Source organism: Bacillus rossius, chromosome 15, assembly GCF_032445375.1.
Source record: "Bacillus rossius redtenbacheri isolate Brsri chromosome 15, Brsri_v3, whole genome shotgun sequence".
NCBI lineage: Eukaryota > Metazoa > Arthropoda > Insecta > Phasmatodea > Bacillidae > Bacillus > Bacillus rossius.
The window spans coordinates 30,403,633-30,421,502 of record NC_086342.1 but is presented as its reverse complement, the minus strand read 5'-3'; the positions used below and the strand labels follow the sequence as shown (position 1 = coordinate 30,421,502).

The 17,870-nt window shown below is 38.9% G+C and overlaps 1 protein-coding gene across 1 annotated transcript in view; it reads right to left on the bottom strand.

Annotated features, from left to right (window-relative positions):
* LOC134539392 (ankyrin repeat and sterile alpha motif domain-containing protein 1B) overlaps positions 1–17,870 on the bottom strand; it is a 372,811-nt gene that overhangs the window by 129,552 nt on the left and 225,389 nt on the right. Inside the window, exon 10 of the mRNA XM_063381388.1 lies at positions 3,918–4,092. Coding sequence (XP_063237458.1) covers positions 3,918–4,092 — 175 coding nt within the window. The remainder of the gene's footprint in view (positions 1–3,917; positions 4,093–17,870) is intronic.

Sequence of the window (17,870 nt, the reverse complement as noted above, 5' to 3'; positions counted from 1 at the left end):
ACAGGAGAAAAGCTACAGTATTTTGTGAAATACCTTGACACGAAATGTATTCGCGAAATACAGGTGTCCCTATCTATAACATTTCGAACGCGGCGCTATCTCTAATGTATTTATGTATCAGGGTTGTGAAGGGCGAGTCGAGAGCGCTGTAGTCCAATCATCAACGCAAAAAAAAAGTTCACTTGCTTTATGTTCACTTTGCTACCTTAACGAACCGCAAAAATAATAGATGTCCTGTTTATTAATGATCGAGAAAATTTATTTATTTACCAATGGGGAGGAACTGCATCCTGTTGCCAAATAAAGCTTACAGGTTCGCCCTTTACTAATTGGGGAAAGAGCCATTCTTTCGCGCTGCAAGCGAGAAACAACAAAGCAGTACCCGCGCATGCGGTTATACTATACTGTTTAATTACTGTAATTGTGACCTTGAATCAACACACTACAACGCACACGTATGATACTATTTAAAATTTTATAACTGGGACGTTCCTTTATGGACGTACTGTATATTTGTTGTTGTATTCAGGGATTGTTTCAGGAACGTACACACGAAAAAAAAAAGGGAGGGGGAAAAGGAATAGATGAAGGGGTATATTTATATACAACACTTCTCCCTCCCGAAATACTAAAAATGAAATATTTTATCTGGTGCGCAAGCTTGCCGAAATACTTCTCGGTGGCCGCAACCCTATTTGAAGTTTGAAAGACGCATCACTAGCGACCTGCAAAATTCGCGGATTCATTCGGTGATAGGCTAGAATTCAAACACATATACCTCTTGGATAATTTTTCTATTGGCTTACTGTTCATCTGGACGAATCTCAACCAGTTATAAACCCTCAACCGAAGAAGGATCGAATCACGGACGAACCAGCTGAGACGACTTACAAGTCAACAGCCAATGAGCTTGCGTTATTTGCCCGAGTGTACAGGGGTATGTGCAGTCTATCCTGAAGGCCATCGAAACCGCGAATTTTGCAGGTCTCTACGCATCACTTGCAAGTGAGGCACGGGGGAGAGGCCGGGACAAAAAAAAAGAAACCTCCCTAACCGCACGCTGTGTCATCGAACGGCGCACAAAGAGCTGCAGGGCGGGGCCGCACGTCGCCGGGAACAAGCCACGGATACCAACACTCCCACCCCGAAGCGCGGTCAAAGCTTCCCCCCCCCCTCCTCCTCAACCACCGCGACGTGCTGACAATGGCCGCCGCTTAGCCGCTCTCGCGATCCGACAGCAGCCCGAGGCGCGAGGAATCATTCCAAATACTTATTTTTGCTCGTCGAGGACTAAATTTTAGTATGCAACGGAATTGCAAAAAAAAAAAAAAAAATAAAAAAAAAAATTCTCGCGCATTAACACGACGGAAACTTAACAGGTTGAAAGTGAAAATGCGCACGTGCGTTTCCGCTACAGCCACGGTTCGAGGTCAAGATGGCGAGCCCGTGATTGGCGACACGAATAAACAGAAAGAAAGAAAAAGTCCGTTCTCTGACAAAAGATTCCCTTTGGAAACCAGTTGCCAAGAAATAGTTTGTAACACTACAAGAAATTATTTAATGCAGTTTTTTTTTTTTTTGGACGTACGCCATTGCACGAAACTTGCAATGGCGTATGTCCAAAAAAAAACTGCATTAAATCAAAATTCCCCATTGCATGTATCATTTAAAGAACTACAAGAAATATATTTTAACTTTGTACAACACAATGATATCGTAATTTTTGTATACATTAAATATGTTTTTAAGATAATAGTGAGTATTTATTACGAAAACTGGCGCATAATTTTTTATTTTAATTTTTGTTTCATTCCATAATAACGTTTTTAAACCATGGAAACGATAATAGGATATTCAATAACTGGACTTGTTTGTATTATTATGCTTATTAATGTGCGTGGTTTACACCGGGATGTTATTTAGGGAACGGTTTACAAACAACTTTAACTATTGGACGTTCTGGGACAGCACATATCATAAATGCCCGGGCAAGAATTCGTACCCAGTATTACTGCTAACACTATTTTGTAGTTATATTGTTGTTTTCGTGTAAATGTACGAATTTACAAATATCTGTAAGTTAACATGAATATTTCTGTTCCATTTACAAAAAAAAAAAAATACAGCAAGGGTTGCTTTTGATAGTTAATGTTTAACATTAAAACTGATGAAAATGTCAATGATTTGATTTTTCAATGTTACATTCACTGAGCGTACGTTTAACTAGTTAAAACGCCATGTAGGTATATAAGAAACATAACTGCGTGGATTTTTTGTGGACAAAACATCAACGTCTTCAGAAGTGTTTCCGAACGGTACTTTTCAGACATAGAAGGCACGAACGCAAGCCGCATCGCAAGAAGTTGAAAGTTGGACGATGCTTGCTTTGCGTTTTTGCGTGTTTTGTGGTTTTAAAACAAGTATGTTAAATAGGCATTATACAGCGCAGGGCTGAATTTGACCTGTAAACGTCGTGTGTGGGTTCACCCCGCCAAAATAAGTTAAAAATATATATAAGAATTACGGCCTAAAGTAGTTCTCACATTTGTAACACGTCTTTGAAGTTGGGGTTGAACAAAAATTTTCTTAAACCAAATTGAAAGTATTTAAGATGGAATTAAAAAACCCGTTAATTTTGTCGCAAATACCGCAATTAAATAATTTTGCTACAGCCACAAAATACTCAGTGGTTGTAGTAGAACGTTTTTTTTCAATCAAAAACATAAATCAGACGCTCAGTATTTTGTTTTAAATAGACCCAACTTCAAAGACGTATGCCGCTTTGGAAAACACTTTAGACCAGCGGTTCCCAACCGGTGGGTCGCGACCCACTAGTAGGTCGAGGAAGGGTTACAGGCGGGTCGCGACTCGATCCTAAAACTATAAGAAACCATCGAATAAACCACCAGAAATTATGAGAAAAATCGAAACATATCGAATTGTGTCCAAATATACATTGTTAGATAAATAACAGTTTTGCTACAAAGTGCTTATATTTTGTCAACCATTTTCAAATCAGAACACAAATTGTTTATCAATAATCAATCTGTATCTTCAAAAAACATATATATATAAATTTATATTATTGCAATATTTGATGGTAAATTATATATACAAAAGGAAGGGATACGATACAAATAAGATTTTTTACTCCATCATGGACCGATGGACCGTGGAGGTATTCCGATAAGGAAAGGTGGGTCGCCAGCTGAAAAAAGGTTGGGAACCACTGTTTCAGACCACAAGTCATATGTGTGTGTGTATTTGCAACTTAATTAATCGGGATGAACCTGCAGACCAAGTTGGTCATTGGTAGAGACCGGAAAAATTCGCGGTTTCATTTCGCGATTGGCTGGAAGCCAAACATGTTTACCTTATTCCTGCTTCTGCTATTGGACCACAGTTGGCTAGAAAGACTCAGAACCAACGGAAAACCCTCACATGCAACCCAGACAACAGGTCTTACAAGTCAGTAGCCAATGAGCAGGTGGCATTTTCCAGAGTACGTAGAGGATTTTGGAGTCCATCCTAGATGGTCAATGAAACCGCGAATTTTTCCAGTCTCTAGTCATTGGTAGGGACACCTGTATTTCGCGAATACATTTCGTGTCAAGGTATTTCACAAAATACTGTAGCTTTTCTCCTGTGGTTATTGGTTGAGGTCGGTGAGAGGTGTCGTCCCGCTCTTGACGGAGCCAATGAGAATCTGGTCACCGTACTGCTGCACCCTCACAATTTGCCATGACTCTAAGAAAAAGCTACAGTGTTTTGTGAAATACCTTGACATGTAATGAAATCGCGAAATACAGGTGTCCCTAGTCATTGGACATATCTTGTTAAAAGGTTTGTTGCGTGTAGTTGATGAACCCGGCCGAAGGAGCGTGAAGGGGTTGAGAAGGTGCGCCGACTCGACTGACCTGCGAACGGCGCGTCGCCCAGGAACTCCTCCACGTTGTTGTCGGTCGACACGCTCTTGTCGGACAGCGACACCGAGCTGGAAAGGCTGCCGCTGGACGCGCCCAGAGACCCGGGGAACAGCAGCAAGTCGTCCTCCGTCTCGGTCTCCATGTCGCGGGAGCGCCGCTTGTACTCCTGCGGGGACCAGGGGCAGAAGGCGCGCATCAGCCCCGGGCAGGTCGCCGGCGACCGCATGGCTCGTCCGACCTCAGCCTCTCACTGCAGCTACTCCTCCAACACCTCCAACGACGTATTCCTTTCCCTATTCCTCAAGGGAGCACTCAAGTCCAGCACGTCAAACCATCGCAACTCTGCTGCAGAGTTCTCGGACGTCTGATCCCCCACCAGGTCTCTCAAGACAAACGACTTTGTTTCCCTCCACCTCTCACTGTAGCTCCTCCTCCAACACCTCCAACGACGTATCCCTTTCCCTATTCCTCAAGGGAGCTCGCGTTGTTTGGGTTCAACACTTATTGCACTCAAGTCCAGCATGTCAAACCATCGCAACTCTTCTGAAGAGTTCTCGGACGTCTGATATCCCACCGGGTCTCTCAAGACAACGACTTGGTTTCCCTCAACCTCTCACTGTAGCTCCTTCTCCAACACCTCCAACGACGTATCCCTTTCCCTATTCCTCAAGGGAGCTCGCGTTGTTTGGGTTCAACACTTGTGCCGTTAAGTCCAGCACGTCAAACCATTGCAACTCTGCTGAAAAGCTTTCGGACGTCTGATCCCTCACCGGGTCTCTCACGACGACGACTTGGTTCCCCTCCACCTATCACCGACTCCACAGTTCTAAAATTTCCACCATAAATTTACGAAGAACGTTACCCAGGTATCTTTCGTAAAGTTACCGTTGTCCTCGCGAATTTGTGGGCACTAAGTTTAATTTAAATTTTGGGCGTGAAAACACAGGAGTGTATCTTGGTTTATCAACAAAACTTCAAAAAACCTTTACGACTGTTGTAAGAACACTTTTTTTCATTCCACGTGTGTGTTTACACGATTCATAACTAATGTCAGAGCTCGGAAGTATAAATACAGCGTAGTTCATACGAAGATCCGTCTGTTTTAAATTACGAAGAACTGTTCATTTATTCGAGGCAAATTGAAAAGTCCGCTGATAATGTAATTTCAATCAGTGTACTAAGGGAAGCGCACGCTGACCATACACAGTTGGCACACCTGTCTCACCCTCCCACCATAGAAGCTCCAGTGTCTGCTGTTCCAACACGGCTATACCACTTCAACGGAGCACAAAGTCTTCCAGGACAACACTTTGGTTAACACACCACGGCAGAAGATTCGCACCTTTACCACAGCAACGTTCGCTCAGTGGCTTAAACAACAGGTATTACCGGCCATGCACATAGAAGAAGAAAAAGACCAGTGGATCAAAGTACAGTCACTTACAAATACCTCTGCCATAAACAGTTCTTCACCTACATGATCCCAAACTTTAATTTCATCGTTGCCAAGCAAGATTCGCCGTCAAACTGTGGAAATACCTCCCCGCTTTGAGACAACTGGCCTACTTATTTGGGAATCGGAAGCTCGACAAAATCAAAATGCAATATTAGTAAAAAACCTGCCGTACAACTGTGGACGTCGTGTCCATTTCGCTTGCAGCAACGACTTTTCCACCGTACTAGCCTGAACTCACGAACGATCAGAAGTAAATTTCCCTCTCGTTGCCGAGAGATCGCAAAAGACATCCCTCGTCCCAAAATCAATAAATGCTATCAGCTGCAGATTGTGAAGTCTCTACGGCGTGACAAAGATTCCGATGGCGCGAAGTAACATCTAGAATAGTCACAAATGGGTGACTGTTTTTTCCGTAAAAATTTTCGAAGTTGATCGGTACCCGCGCGCAGTTGCAAGAGCCGTTTTTATTCACCACAAGGCACACAACCGAATTGCATAACACGCACTCGAATTACATCTTGAACTCGTCGGAGCTTCTCGATTCAAAACTCACTGCCCGAGATAAGTAAAACTTCGGCAGCACCCGGAGTTGTTTTTTTCTCTCTTTTACATGCAGACGACGCAATTTATTTCACAGGTAACGTCAAAACCGATGGGTCGCAACTAGCAGATGAAGACACGTCTTTGATTTTATGTACTGCACCGACGAAAGATAATTTGATTCGCCGAGAAGAGACTTTCTGAGGCGCGGTCTAAGGAGAAGGACTTCGTCTCAGGCGAGGCGGCTAAGCACTGCAGCACATTTCGGCTAGGGGGGAGCTTAAAAAGTCCGGCGCCGGGCGGCATTTAAATACCACCGGTGCGGCTTCCGCGGCGGCGAATGGCGGCAAAGGTGAGGCCAGGTCTCTGCGGGCGACGGCGGTCGGGAAATGCCACAGGAGACACGCGGCTACACTGCGGTCGACGAATAACAGCAGCGACGGTAACAAAAAAAAATGTTACCACTTCATGAAATTTACCGACACTGCATCTCACCCTGGACCCTGTGCCAGAATCTCCTTTATCTAACTACTAACAGTTTATCGAAAGGACTTAGTATCCCGATGTGTCTTTCGTGGTTCGTTACCGTACAGGTGATAGGAAACACAGAAAAAAAAAATATTTTTTTTTTACTTTTACAAAATATTTGAGGTGGAAACCCGTTGCCGAGAAATAGGTTTTTACACAAGAAAATTATTGCAACTTTGAACTACACATGGCTATGGTTATTATTTTTTCTTGCATATATGAAATATGTTTATCGAGAATACTGAGTATTTATTGCGAAAAAAGGCGTGTAATTTTATATTTTCGTTGATGTTTCGTTCAAACATGTTTTTAAACCCTGGAAAATATCATCAAATAATGTGTCCATGACACAGTCAACACCTATTTTTATTTCTTTTTTTCATTTTAGAACATACCCGCATCCTTACTATTGTCAATTATTATCTCTTGTTCAATGTCTACCTATATCTAACAAGCAATATGTTTCACTTCTCTCGTGCGCCTACTCCACGCACACATTTTTTTTTCTTTGGCCAAAGATTTACAAAATAGCATCCTTAACGTTGTTCCTGTCGTGGGCCGGGTTGGTGAGGATGTTAAGGGGTTAGATCATTTTTCTTCCCTAAGCTGACCTTTACACCCTGTCCCACGTGGAGAATACAGCGTATGAATATAGATTGGGAAAGTATAGGAGGGGGCGAGGGTGTCTCAGGCAAGCCACGAAAATGTTTGCACGAGAATCTTCAAAGTAAAAACTTCCTCCTTACGGCACTGATATTCCCCCCTCCCCTTCCCAAGAATAGAGTTGCGGAAATTTCGCGGATTAATTTGGTCGCAGGCTAGAATGCAACGTTTAATATGCCCTCCCTATGTTTAGAGACCTGTAAAATTCGCGGATTAATTTCGCGATAGGATAGAGTCCAAATACTTTTGACATTATTTTGCTTCAGTGATTGGGCCACAGTTTATCTGAAGGACTCTTGTCCAATGAAAAATCTTTAACAGAAGAATTAGCGAATCACGATCATTCCAGTCAACAGGTGTTACGAGTCAGTAACCAATCAGCAGATGTAATTTGCACGAGTGCATAGAGGATCATGGAGTCTATCCTTTAGGGATTTGAAATCACGAATTTTACAGGTCTCTACCTATGTTCTCAACTGGATCGCAGTTATGTGAACATGCCCCTATGCGACCGCGAGCCAACGAGGCCCGGCTAGGAGAGAAGTAAACGAATCAGGTGGTGCCACTTTAAGAGATTAAAAAGATTCTCGCAAAGAAATAACCCAAGAGGAAAGTCAAAGTTTGTAGATCATAAACAATGCTTTGAATTTTAGCCTGAAGCCAACTGAATTCAAACATTTCCGGATCTCTACCCATGAATGTTCGAAGAAGACAGGTTGTAAATTACCCCGGGATCTTCAATGTTCAACTGATATTCTTTAGTTAATTAACAATTCTAAGTTAACTTGGAGTGAAAAATTGAACTATGTAGAACCTTTTTGGACTCTTAACAAAACATCCAAAAGCTTGTTACATATGTGTGTGTGTGTGTTTACCTTGTTTAAAACGCAAAATAGAACTCTGAAAATAAATCTCGGCGTAGTTTCTACGAAGATAAAGTTATCTAAATTAAGAACTCTTTGTTTATTTGAAAAAGAAAGCTTCGTTGAAAACTTTCTACATTTACTGCGATTTAAAACACAGCAAGTCGTGAAATAGACTACGAAGCCCAAAATAAGGGTAGGGGAAACCAATTTTTTCTGACACTTACGTACTAACCCTGCCAAAAATTTTGTGTAAAAATAATTTTATTTTATTAGTTGAGATACTAATAAGTAGAGACCTGAAAAATTCGCGAGTTAATTTCACGATAGACTGACTTCCAAAAAAGTATACCTTCGTACAGCTTCTGCGATTGGCCCACATTTTATCTGGGGAACTTCGGGCCAATGGAAAAACCTAAACCAAGAAAGTGCCGAATCTGGACAAATTGGTTGAGACGTCTCACGAATCAGCAGCCAATGAACAGGTGTCATTTCCTCGAGTTTGTTAAGTACTGTGGAGTCTATCCTAGAGGTCAATGAACCCGCGATTTTTTCCGGTCTCTACTAATAAGTAATAGGCAGTGATTTTTCGCGAAATAATCTGTTCGCTTACTGGACTGCAATACAGTAATTCAGCGTCATTAATTTATTATTGACGGCCATTTGTACGAGAAGCCATTTTCATATTTTGCCAGGCCATTAAGAACGCGTTTGCTTCCACACAGAATTGCTGTGATGAATGTGCCAACAGTGGGCATACACCTGAAAAAAAAAACACAGGCGATGATACAGTGTTTTAACACACAGTTTGTCTCGAAATATTTTTGAGAGAAATTACTGGTCCTACTAATTAGTAGACCGAAAAAATTCGGGGATTCATTTCGCGAAATACTAAAGTTCAAACACATATACATTTCAGCTGCTTTTGATATTCACTCACTGTTCATGTGGACGACTCTGGGCCAGTTAAAAACCCTCAACCAAAAAAAAAATATATATAAAATCCCAGGCAGTATTTTTCCGGTCTCTAGTGATACGTCTCAACTGGTAAGCTTGTGATTCTTTACATTCGCTAGCTGAGGATTTCTCACTGGACACGAGTGTTCTTAACAAATTGTGTGCAAAAAGTGGAAGAAGCTTTAAGTTTGTAAGTTTTGAATTTTAGCCTGTAGCGAAATGAATTCGCGAATTTCCAGAATCAGTTTTATCTGGGCGAGGGGCACAGGAACATAGATGATATTAACATACACTAACCAGCAAAAATTATATATAAGTTTCTTTATTTTTTTTTTGTATTTCGTGAAGGCAAAAAAATATACGACATGTGACACAGGTTATATAATCCGTATAATCCATCACTAGAGACCTGAAAAATTCGCGAGTTCATTTTGCGACAGACTGACATCCAAAAAAGTATACCTTCGTACAGCTTCTGTGATTGGCCCACATTTTATCTGGGGAACTTCGCGCCAATGGAAAATCCTAAACCAAGAAAGTGCCGAATCATGGACAAATTGGTTGAGACGTCTCACGAATCAGCAGCCAATGAACAGGTGTCATTTCCTACAGTTTGTTAAGTACTGTGGAGTCTCTCCTAGAGGTCAATGAACCCGCGATTTTTCCCGGTCTCTATCCATTACCACATCTCAGCCTCTGTGAAAGAAGTTTTTTTTTTCTTCCGACAGAGTTGGCTGAACATAGCTGGTGTTTGTGCTTATTTACTTCTAGGTATTCATCAAAACGGCAAGGGCTTAACGCACTGAAACAATTAGTAGCGGTGTCGTCGAGAGACACTAAGACCCACGGAAACAACAAAAAAAAGTGAATACGGAACCAGTGGTGAACGCAGGGTAAGATAGCGGGGATATTACATCCCCCCCCCCCCCAAACGAATTTATGAAAAAAATACTGAGCGAGAAGCACATATCCTACAGCTGCTACCGCAAGTAGGGAGAGCAGGCTGTTACTGGCTCAATGTAAACATAGAAATGTAAACACAGGGCCAGTACCAGCCTGGGGGCCGCCATCTTGTCACGTGGGGGCCGCCATTGTTGTTGACATTGGCTACCAGGGCGCGCCACCGTCTGCTGGAGGCCGCCATCTTAGTTCAGTCTTTAGTTACCGGAGCGCGCCACCGTCGCTCCGAAGTCGGGAATTGTATACAAAAAAACCTGGGCGGTGGGTGGATTCGATTCCGGGGACGCACCAACATCGTGGTCAGGAGGCGTGCGCCTTGACCACTAGACCACGGGACCATATGAAGTATGGGGAATTAAATAACGAACATATGCTTTAAAGAAGCTATGCCTAAAAGAATCTATGCTTAAAATTCGAAACGCACCCGCCATGTCTTTAAATTTTAAAAAATACTAGCTATGCCTATAGACCCCACCACTCCATAACCGCCAGAAACCTCGCTTGTGCGCCGGCGACCAGGAATGTGTTTACCTGCTGGGTGACAGTGAAAGTGTTTACCACAGAGAAACAAGGTCAGGCCATCGCTGCGTACTGGAAAGGAGCAAGCACATGCTTAAAGACCCCGCCTTACTAGCTATGCCTATAGACCCCATCACTCCACAATCGCCGCCATGTTTAAATTTCGAAAAATAAAATATCGCTATGCTTATAGACCACCACCACTCCACAACCACCATGTCCTTAAAAAAATATGCTTAAATCAACCACCGCCATATAAGCTATGACTAAACCACTCCAACCCCCCACTACGAGTATGCTTAATCGCCATATTTAAATTTCGAAAAGAAATATAATACCGCTATATGTAAATTTAAAAAAAAAATACCGTCATGTTTATTAAATTACCGCCATACTAGCTATACCTAAACAGTTAACGTTCGAAAACAAACCGCCATGTTTCAGTATGCTTAAAAAAACACCGCCATATTAGCTATGACTAAAACAAACATAACCTCAAAAATCCCGCGCAGAGAGAGCGAGATGTTGTCCGCTGGAGCGTCACTCATAAACTGCGCAATTATAATCCCCACATCATATTATAAGCATAATAAAGGCGCAATGTAGTATGCCTAAAACCCCCGCCATACTAGCTATGCCTATGCCGCCATGATGTAAGCTTAAAACACACACACACCCCAAGTATGCCTAAAAGAAACCCCTGCCATACTAGCTATGCCTAAACCGCGAAATTTAAATTTCCAACAGCCATATTTAAATTGCGAAAATAACCCGCCATGTTTAAATATCGAAAAGCAAGTACCGCAAATTTTTTTTTAATAATATTGTTATGAATTAATATTTTTAATAATTAAATTTATGTTTATTTGTAAATTTATGTTTATTTTTTGAAAATTATCAAAAACTAATGGTTAAAAGCAGAGTCCTTTTATAATAAAAAAATGAATAGATTTTAAAATTTATTATTAAACTATTTTTTTTAATTAATTGAAACCTATATGTTAATTTGTTAAAGGAAATAAATTTATTTTAAGAATTTATTATTACAACTACTTTGTAGATAATTGCTTCCTGATGATGGCGACTGCAATGTCGACCGAAACGTCGGTGAATTTCGCATTAAACTATTTTTTTAATTAATTGAAACCTATATGTTAATTTGTTAAAGGAAATAAATTTATTTAAGAATTTATTATTACAACTTTTTAATTAATTTAAATCTATGTTGATTTGTTGATTTATTATCAAAAACTTATGGTTATACGTGGATTCATTTTATAGTAAAAATTAATATATTTATTTAACATTATTTTAATGTTTTATATCACATTATTTCACTACCATCGACCGACAAATACTACGTTTTTTTGTTTTCATCGTATACTTTGAGATATTTTTCCTTTAGGGTTCTTTATAAAAGATGTTGTAAAATATTGCCGCCGCTACGTAATGATTTTCCAGAGTTGACACACACAGAATTGAAGAGCGTATTGTTTCCATTACTCTAAAAAGTTTTCAACCAATGTGTTTGCTCGCGTTAGCACTATCGTTCTATATTTAGATCACTTGTTATTGTGTTTAAGCGGAGGTATTTGCCTTTTGCTCGGGGTTCGTATCCCATCCGGTGGGTACGAGTGGTTAGTTCTGTGTGTAAATGTGGCGGACGTTGCTGTGAGCCTGCGAGTGTTCTCGAGTTGCTCTAGTTTCCCTCTCAAAAGCGGAATGTAGTTGACGTTACAATGCATCGGTGTGGGGGTTATCTCTAAGTTAATTGTATCAATCGTGGAATTTCGCAACCAGTATATAGAGCGAATAAGAGAGATAAAGAGAGAGAGAAAGAGAGAGAGAGATATGAAGAGAGAGGTTTTGTAGGTTTTTCATTAATGGTTTTACAATTGTGAGTTAGCGCACATACTTTTTAATAGTTGTAATTAGATTTATTTTTTAAATACATTGTAATTTTATCCTCCTAATTTTGCTTCACAACGATTATACACTAAAAGATTCCTGTGAGGTTAATAAAAGTATATATATATATATATTTTTTTTTCTTAATGCATGTGGCTGTAGAGATGAAATTGATGGTACTATCTTCTTTCCACCCAATGGTGCTATGATGAATATTTGTCTGTGTGTTTCGCTAGCTTTTTTTTATATTTATTTTTTCTAGTTCAATTGTGATATGTGCTTACTTTCATATACAATGCTTGGGGTGTAATGGAATTTTCTGCTTCATTGGGGTTAGTATTGAAAGGGTACTTTGATAAATATGTTTTGAATTTTGTGTCTTGTATAGTATTTATCTATCATTCATGCATATATTCGTGTGTCATTGTATCTCGGTGAACTTATGTTTTGTGGAATATGAGTGTTAAGTTGGCTAGTGCGATTTCTTACATTGTATGTATTTAAGGTTTAGGAATAGCTAATATTATGTTACCATGTTGTCTTCCGGCCTGTTTTCACTTACACTATGAGATTGCTAGCCTGGTTTAACGTACATGTTTGATTTTTTTAGATGCGTCTTTTACAATAATTACATATTGGTTGCGCAATGGCAACCCCTTCTGTCTGTGAAGGACACGTCTGGCAACTCGTGCTGGGCTGCGGTGGCCGGCAGAGTTTAAGGTCTTTATATGGGTTTGTGAAAGTGATGGAGAATATTCTATTAAGTGTGTTGTGTTTAGCTACTATCGGTGCTGTTGTTTATATATTACAGTTCTCTTTGTTAATCAATGTAAATTTAGATTTAAAATAAGTATAAAGGTTCCAAACATGATGGTGGAAACATCCTAAAAGTCGTGTGTGTGTGTGTGTGTGTGTGTGTGTTACGATCTAACCTTGTGTTTCGATACATATGTGGGACAATGTGTGCTACTGCAATGTTTATCATCCTTCATCCGCGAGGGAATTGGTCTTTGAAGCTTCATCTTACTGATCTATTTGCGTTTTTTTCACCTTTCTGTGTTTGTAATGCCTGAACTTTGTTTACTTTTTGAAGTGATTCCATATTATTGGTAATTTGGTTTGCTTTTTAATTGTATATTTATATCTATATGCTTCTGGATAACCTAAATCATTGTTAAGTGCATATTTTTGTAATATTTATGTTTGTAACCACTGGATGTTTTATTATTATTACTTCATTATGTGTACAGGCAACTAGTGGTGACAGTATGGTTCTAGATATACGACATACCCGAGGATTTTTTTATATGTTTCGTATTTAAATTGTTATAATTGTATGGTTGGTATCTAAATATACATAATTCCGTATTTATCGTTTCTTGTCACTACATAGCACTTGAGCAAACATCAAATTTCTTACACTGATCCATTTTTTCTCAACTTGTGTGCGAACATACATAATTAAAATGATTTGTGCGAACAAGAGTTCGCAATTCCTTTCAATATACTTAATTATAATGCGGAATCTCTCTTCCATATGGGTTTTTAAACTTAGCTTTCGGTTAGGTGAACAAAAAAAATAACCTTTTTCTTTTAAATAATGAATTTAATTTATTTGGGATGTGACATTTAGTATAGGAAACGTGTTTTGTCGCACGCTTCATTATATTCATTTAGCTTAGTCCTTTAACTTTTACACGTCTTTAACGAGTGATTCTCTTTTTAAAGTCTGTGTCTTTAACTCTTTCTATTTCACATGTATGTTATTAGGGATTGTGACTATTACCATCGAACATTTTGTGTTGGGGAAGCAATGTCTGATTTTTCTGAATGCGTTTTTTTTTACGCTAGGTATTTTAAATTTTTAAATATATATTTATACTTAATTGTACTCTCATGTGTTTACGTCAATATTTACCTAATTTTCTGTTCAGTTTAGACTTTTGAAATTCCTCTTTTGGTTCATTCTCCTGTCTTATGTTTTTTGAGGCTGTGATATTTATTGTATTGTTTCTTTTATATATTACTTTCAGTTATGGCGGTTCCACCTGTTCTTATTGGCATACATGTGTCTTTTTAGTACAGCATCTGTAGTATATGAAATGTAATTTCTCCTGACCATCTCTGTGGGTTTATGAAGTGTCTGGGTTTGAGTCTTATGATCGTTTCGATGTAGGTTGCAATATGCCTGTAGGCGTTGTTTTGGTTTTTTCGAGTTGACTTGTTATTTTTGGTAACTATATTATGATAATATTAAAGGATTATATATGTGATGGTAGAATTTCAAGGAACGTTTATGATGAGATTTATACAGTTTTGTTTGTGTACACGCTTCAGCTACTTCAATACTTATTATTAGTATTATCCTGACACTATGTTTATTTTAATGTAAAGATATTTTATATAGAAGAGAATTGGTTATTTTATGTCTGGCAATACATGGATTAGCACTAGTAGGTAGTACATAGTTGGTGTGCAATGAGTATTCGTACACCACATGTTTACTTTCATGTAATTATTATTTCCTTCTTTACTCCTTGTCACTTGAAAGTCTTTGTCGGGCTTCGTCGTTCACGTTACTTAGTTTAAAGGCATGGGTGGTGTAATTAATAGTTTGCAAGGCATCCTTGTTGTTTTAGATATTTTGATATATTATTTTTTTCTTGTTGGAGGCTTGTTTTCGGGGGCGGCTGCGTGTGTGTTATTACCGTCTGCCCCTCCGGCAAGTGAAAGTTACTTACTGGTGACCTCACGAGGTTCGCCGAGGCGACTGTGGCGGTCTCTTGGGGAAGGCAGATATAATTTTTGTGTTTTCTGGACTATCGCCGAAGCGATGTGGTGTTTGAGACATGGAATTGCTATGTCTGTTATTCTGCAAACGATTTTGGCTAAGTGGTTATTAATATGAATATCATCGTGTGTTCTTTCACAAACATTACTGGTGTGTTCTATTCTGGTTTCGTCGGAATGGGATTATAGTGCTTCTTATGCTTAATGGAATGCATAGTAGTAGAATATATATTCTTACCTGAACCAGTAACCTTTTATTTTACGTTTTGTTATTAACGCCAGAGCTTCCTATGCTTATTGGGTGTATTTATATAGGTTATTTATTTTATTTATCCCGATATATCCTTAATTTTTATTTACTAGTATGAAGTCTATAGTTGGTCTCTGTTTATTCGTCTACCATATATAGAGATTGTTTTTTTTATCTAGCCTTGATGGGAAGTTAACAATAATCTTATAAGCATTTACAACATGACTCATATAATATTCTTTCACTCCATATTTAGAACACCACACTCTATGTAATGAGCGAAAGGGAAGGATGGATAACACTTAATATTTGTTGTATGATTATTTAATAATGATGGTATGACTATTTCAAATTAGTTAGCGGTATATTGGGGTCTTTATACTTGCAATGATACATAGTTTATTAGAATAACATGCTATGTTTATAGCCGGGAACTAGTTTACTTATATGAAAGATAAATTAGTCAGAGCTGATGATAAGCATATGTATTACAGAGACCGTTAAAACGACTTATGTTTATATTCCTACAAAGTTTGACTGTATAAACCTGCAGGTATTTAGTTTAGGGTATAACACGTTTTACTTACATATATATATATTATTTAATGGCTATACATACACTTTATTACTATATTTAATAACGTCTTGTGGCTATATCGCTTTGTACTTCCTATTTATTGCCTACACAAATACTATAACGAATTTTATTTATTAATGAATGTATACTAGTTGGGCTAGCACTAAAGACTCGTATGTGCGTCTTTTTAACAAATGGGAATAGCATGTTTTGTCTCTGGTGTTGTGCCGTTCGTTCGCGAGGCCTTATGTGGGCTGTGGTGTATTTTTTGGTTGTTTAATAACATATTTTGATTATGTAGGTATTTTATGGTTATTGATATTTATTTGTGTTGTCATTTCTCGGGCCATGTCATTTGGTGTGTTGGAGAGTGTGGTATTTTTATAATATTGTTCTCGTAGATAGATTTTTTTAAAGTTTCGCGTTTGTTTTATTTTACGTATAGGGATTTGTACTCTTTGCATCATGGTGTCTCAATAAGCGATTTTATTATTTCATGGGGGTTTTCACTGCATTGCGCTGTATTGCGTTTGTGAGTGCATTTTGATTGTTTTTGTTATGTTTTAATTTTTATTTTGTTATTTATGGTAATTTTTTTGTCACATGCATTCGGCGGTTTCATGTATCACTGGGCTGTACGTTTTTTTATTGTGTTCCGTGAAATCTGCTGCAAGCTACTATAGCACGCGGCGGGCCAGGGTCGACAAACAGCTTTCTTTTCGTCGCACTGGGAATTTGAAAACAGTTTGAGGAGTGCGTCTACGGAGTACAGACGTGCGCTCCCGCTTTGTAATATATTTTATAAATTTACTTATCGTTATTCGCTGTCGGTTGTGCGGGTTGCTGTCCACACGGCGTATATAGGTGTTACTATTTTTAATATCTCTTTTCGTCTGCGTTTTTATTTTTAATTACACGTCGCCGTGTTGGAGTGGGTGCATTCCGGTGAGTTTTTCCTTTATGTATGCTTATTTGCGGTGCGCGAACAGGCTTACAGCTCCCCTACACGGTCGTTTGTTCAACGTTTATTTATATTTATTTGTTACAAGTCGCCGGGGTGGGCGGGATGCGTTCCGGTGAGTTTTTTTTATGTATGCTTATTTGCTATTTTTTTTATTACCTCGGTAACATATGTAATTTGTTTCTGACGATCGTGCCGCAGCTACATTTTATTTTTAATTACTGAACGCTACGTGTTGACTGTAGGGGTCCTAACTATGCTTATTCATGCTATCGCTATGGCATATGTTATCTGGTCCAGTACTATTAAATGGTGATCTACGGTTTTTTAACTATGCTTATTTTTATGTATTTACAATATTATAAATTTTAACTATGCTTATTACTTCAAGCATATTTTACGTTACGTTTCTCACTCTCCTCTGTGACATTAAAGATGTCGGTGTGTATATGTGGCACTCCATTTAGTCTTAGCCAGTATGGCGGGGGTTTTTAAGCATGGCTGCAAATGATTTAGGCATAGCTAGTATGGTTGGGGTTTCTTTTAGGCATACTTGGGGGGTGGGTGTTTTAAGCATACTAGGAGTGGGGGTGGCACCTATAGTTTATTTTTTTTATTACCTCGGTTACATACGTAATTTGTTTCTGACGATATTGCCGCAGCTACATTTTATTTTTTAATTACTGAACGCTACGTGTTAACAGCAGGGGTCCCTTAATACATTCCTGGTCGCACGAGCGGGGCTCTCAGCACGGCGTTTGTACTCGACGTAAAGTAATGCTTAACACATTGGCCGAGAGCCGATTACTACACATTGTTTGTATAATATTTATTTTTTACTTGACGTAAAATAATAGTAACTATGCTTAATACTTAACTTTATTTACATACTTTTAAGTTTTACCTATGCTTATAACACTAAAACATATTCTTGAGCGGGCCGCTCCCGCTTTGTAATATATTTTATAGGTT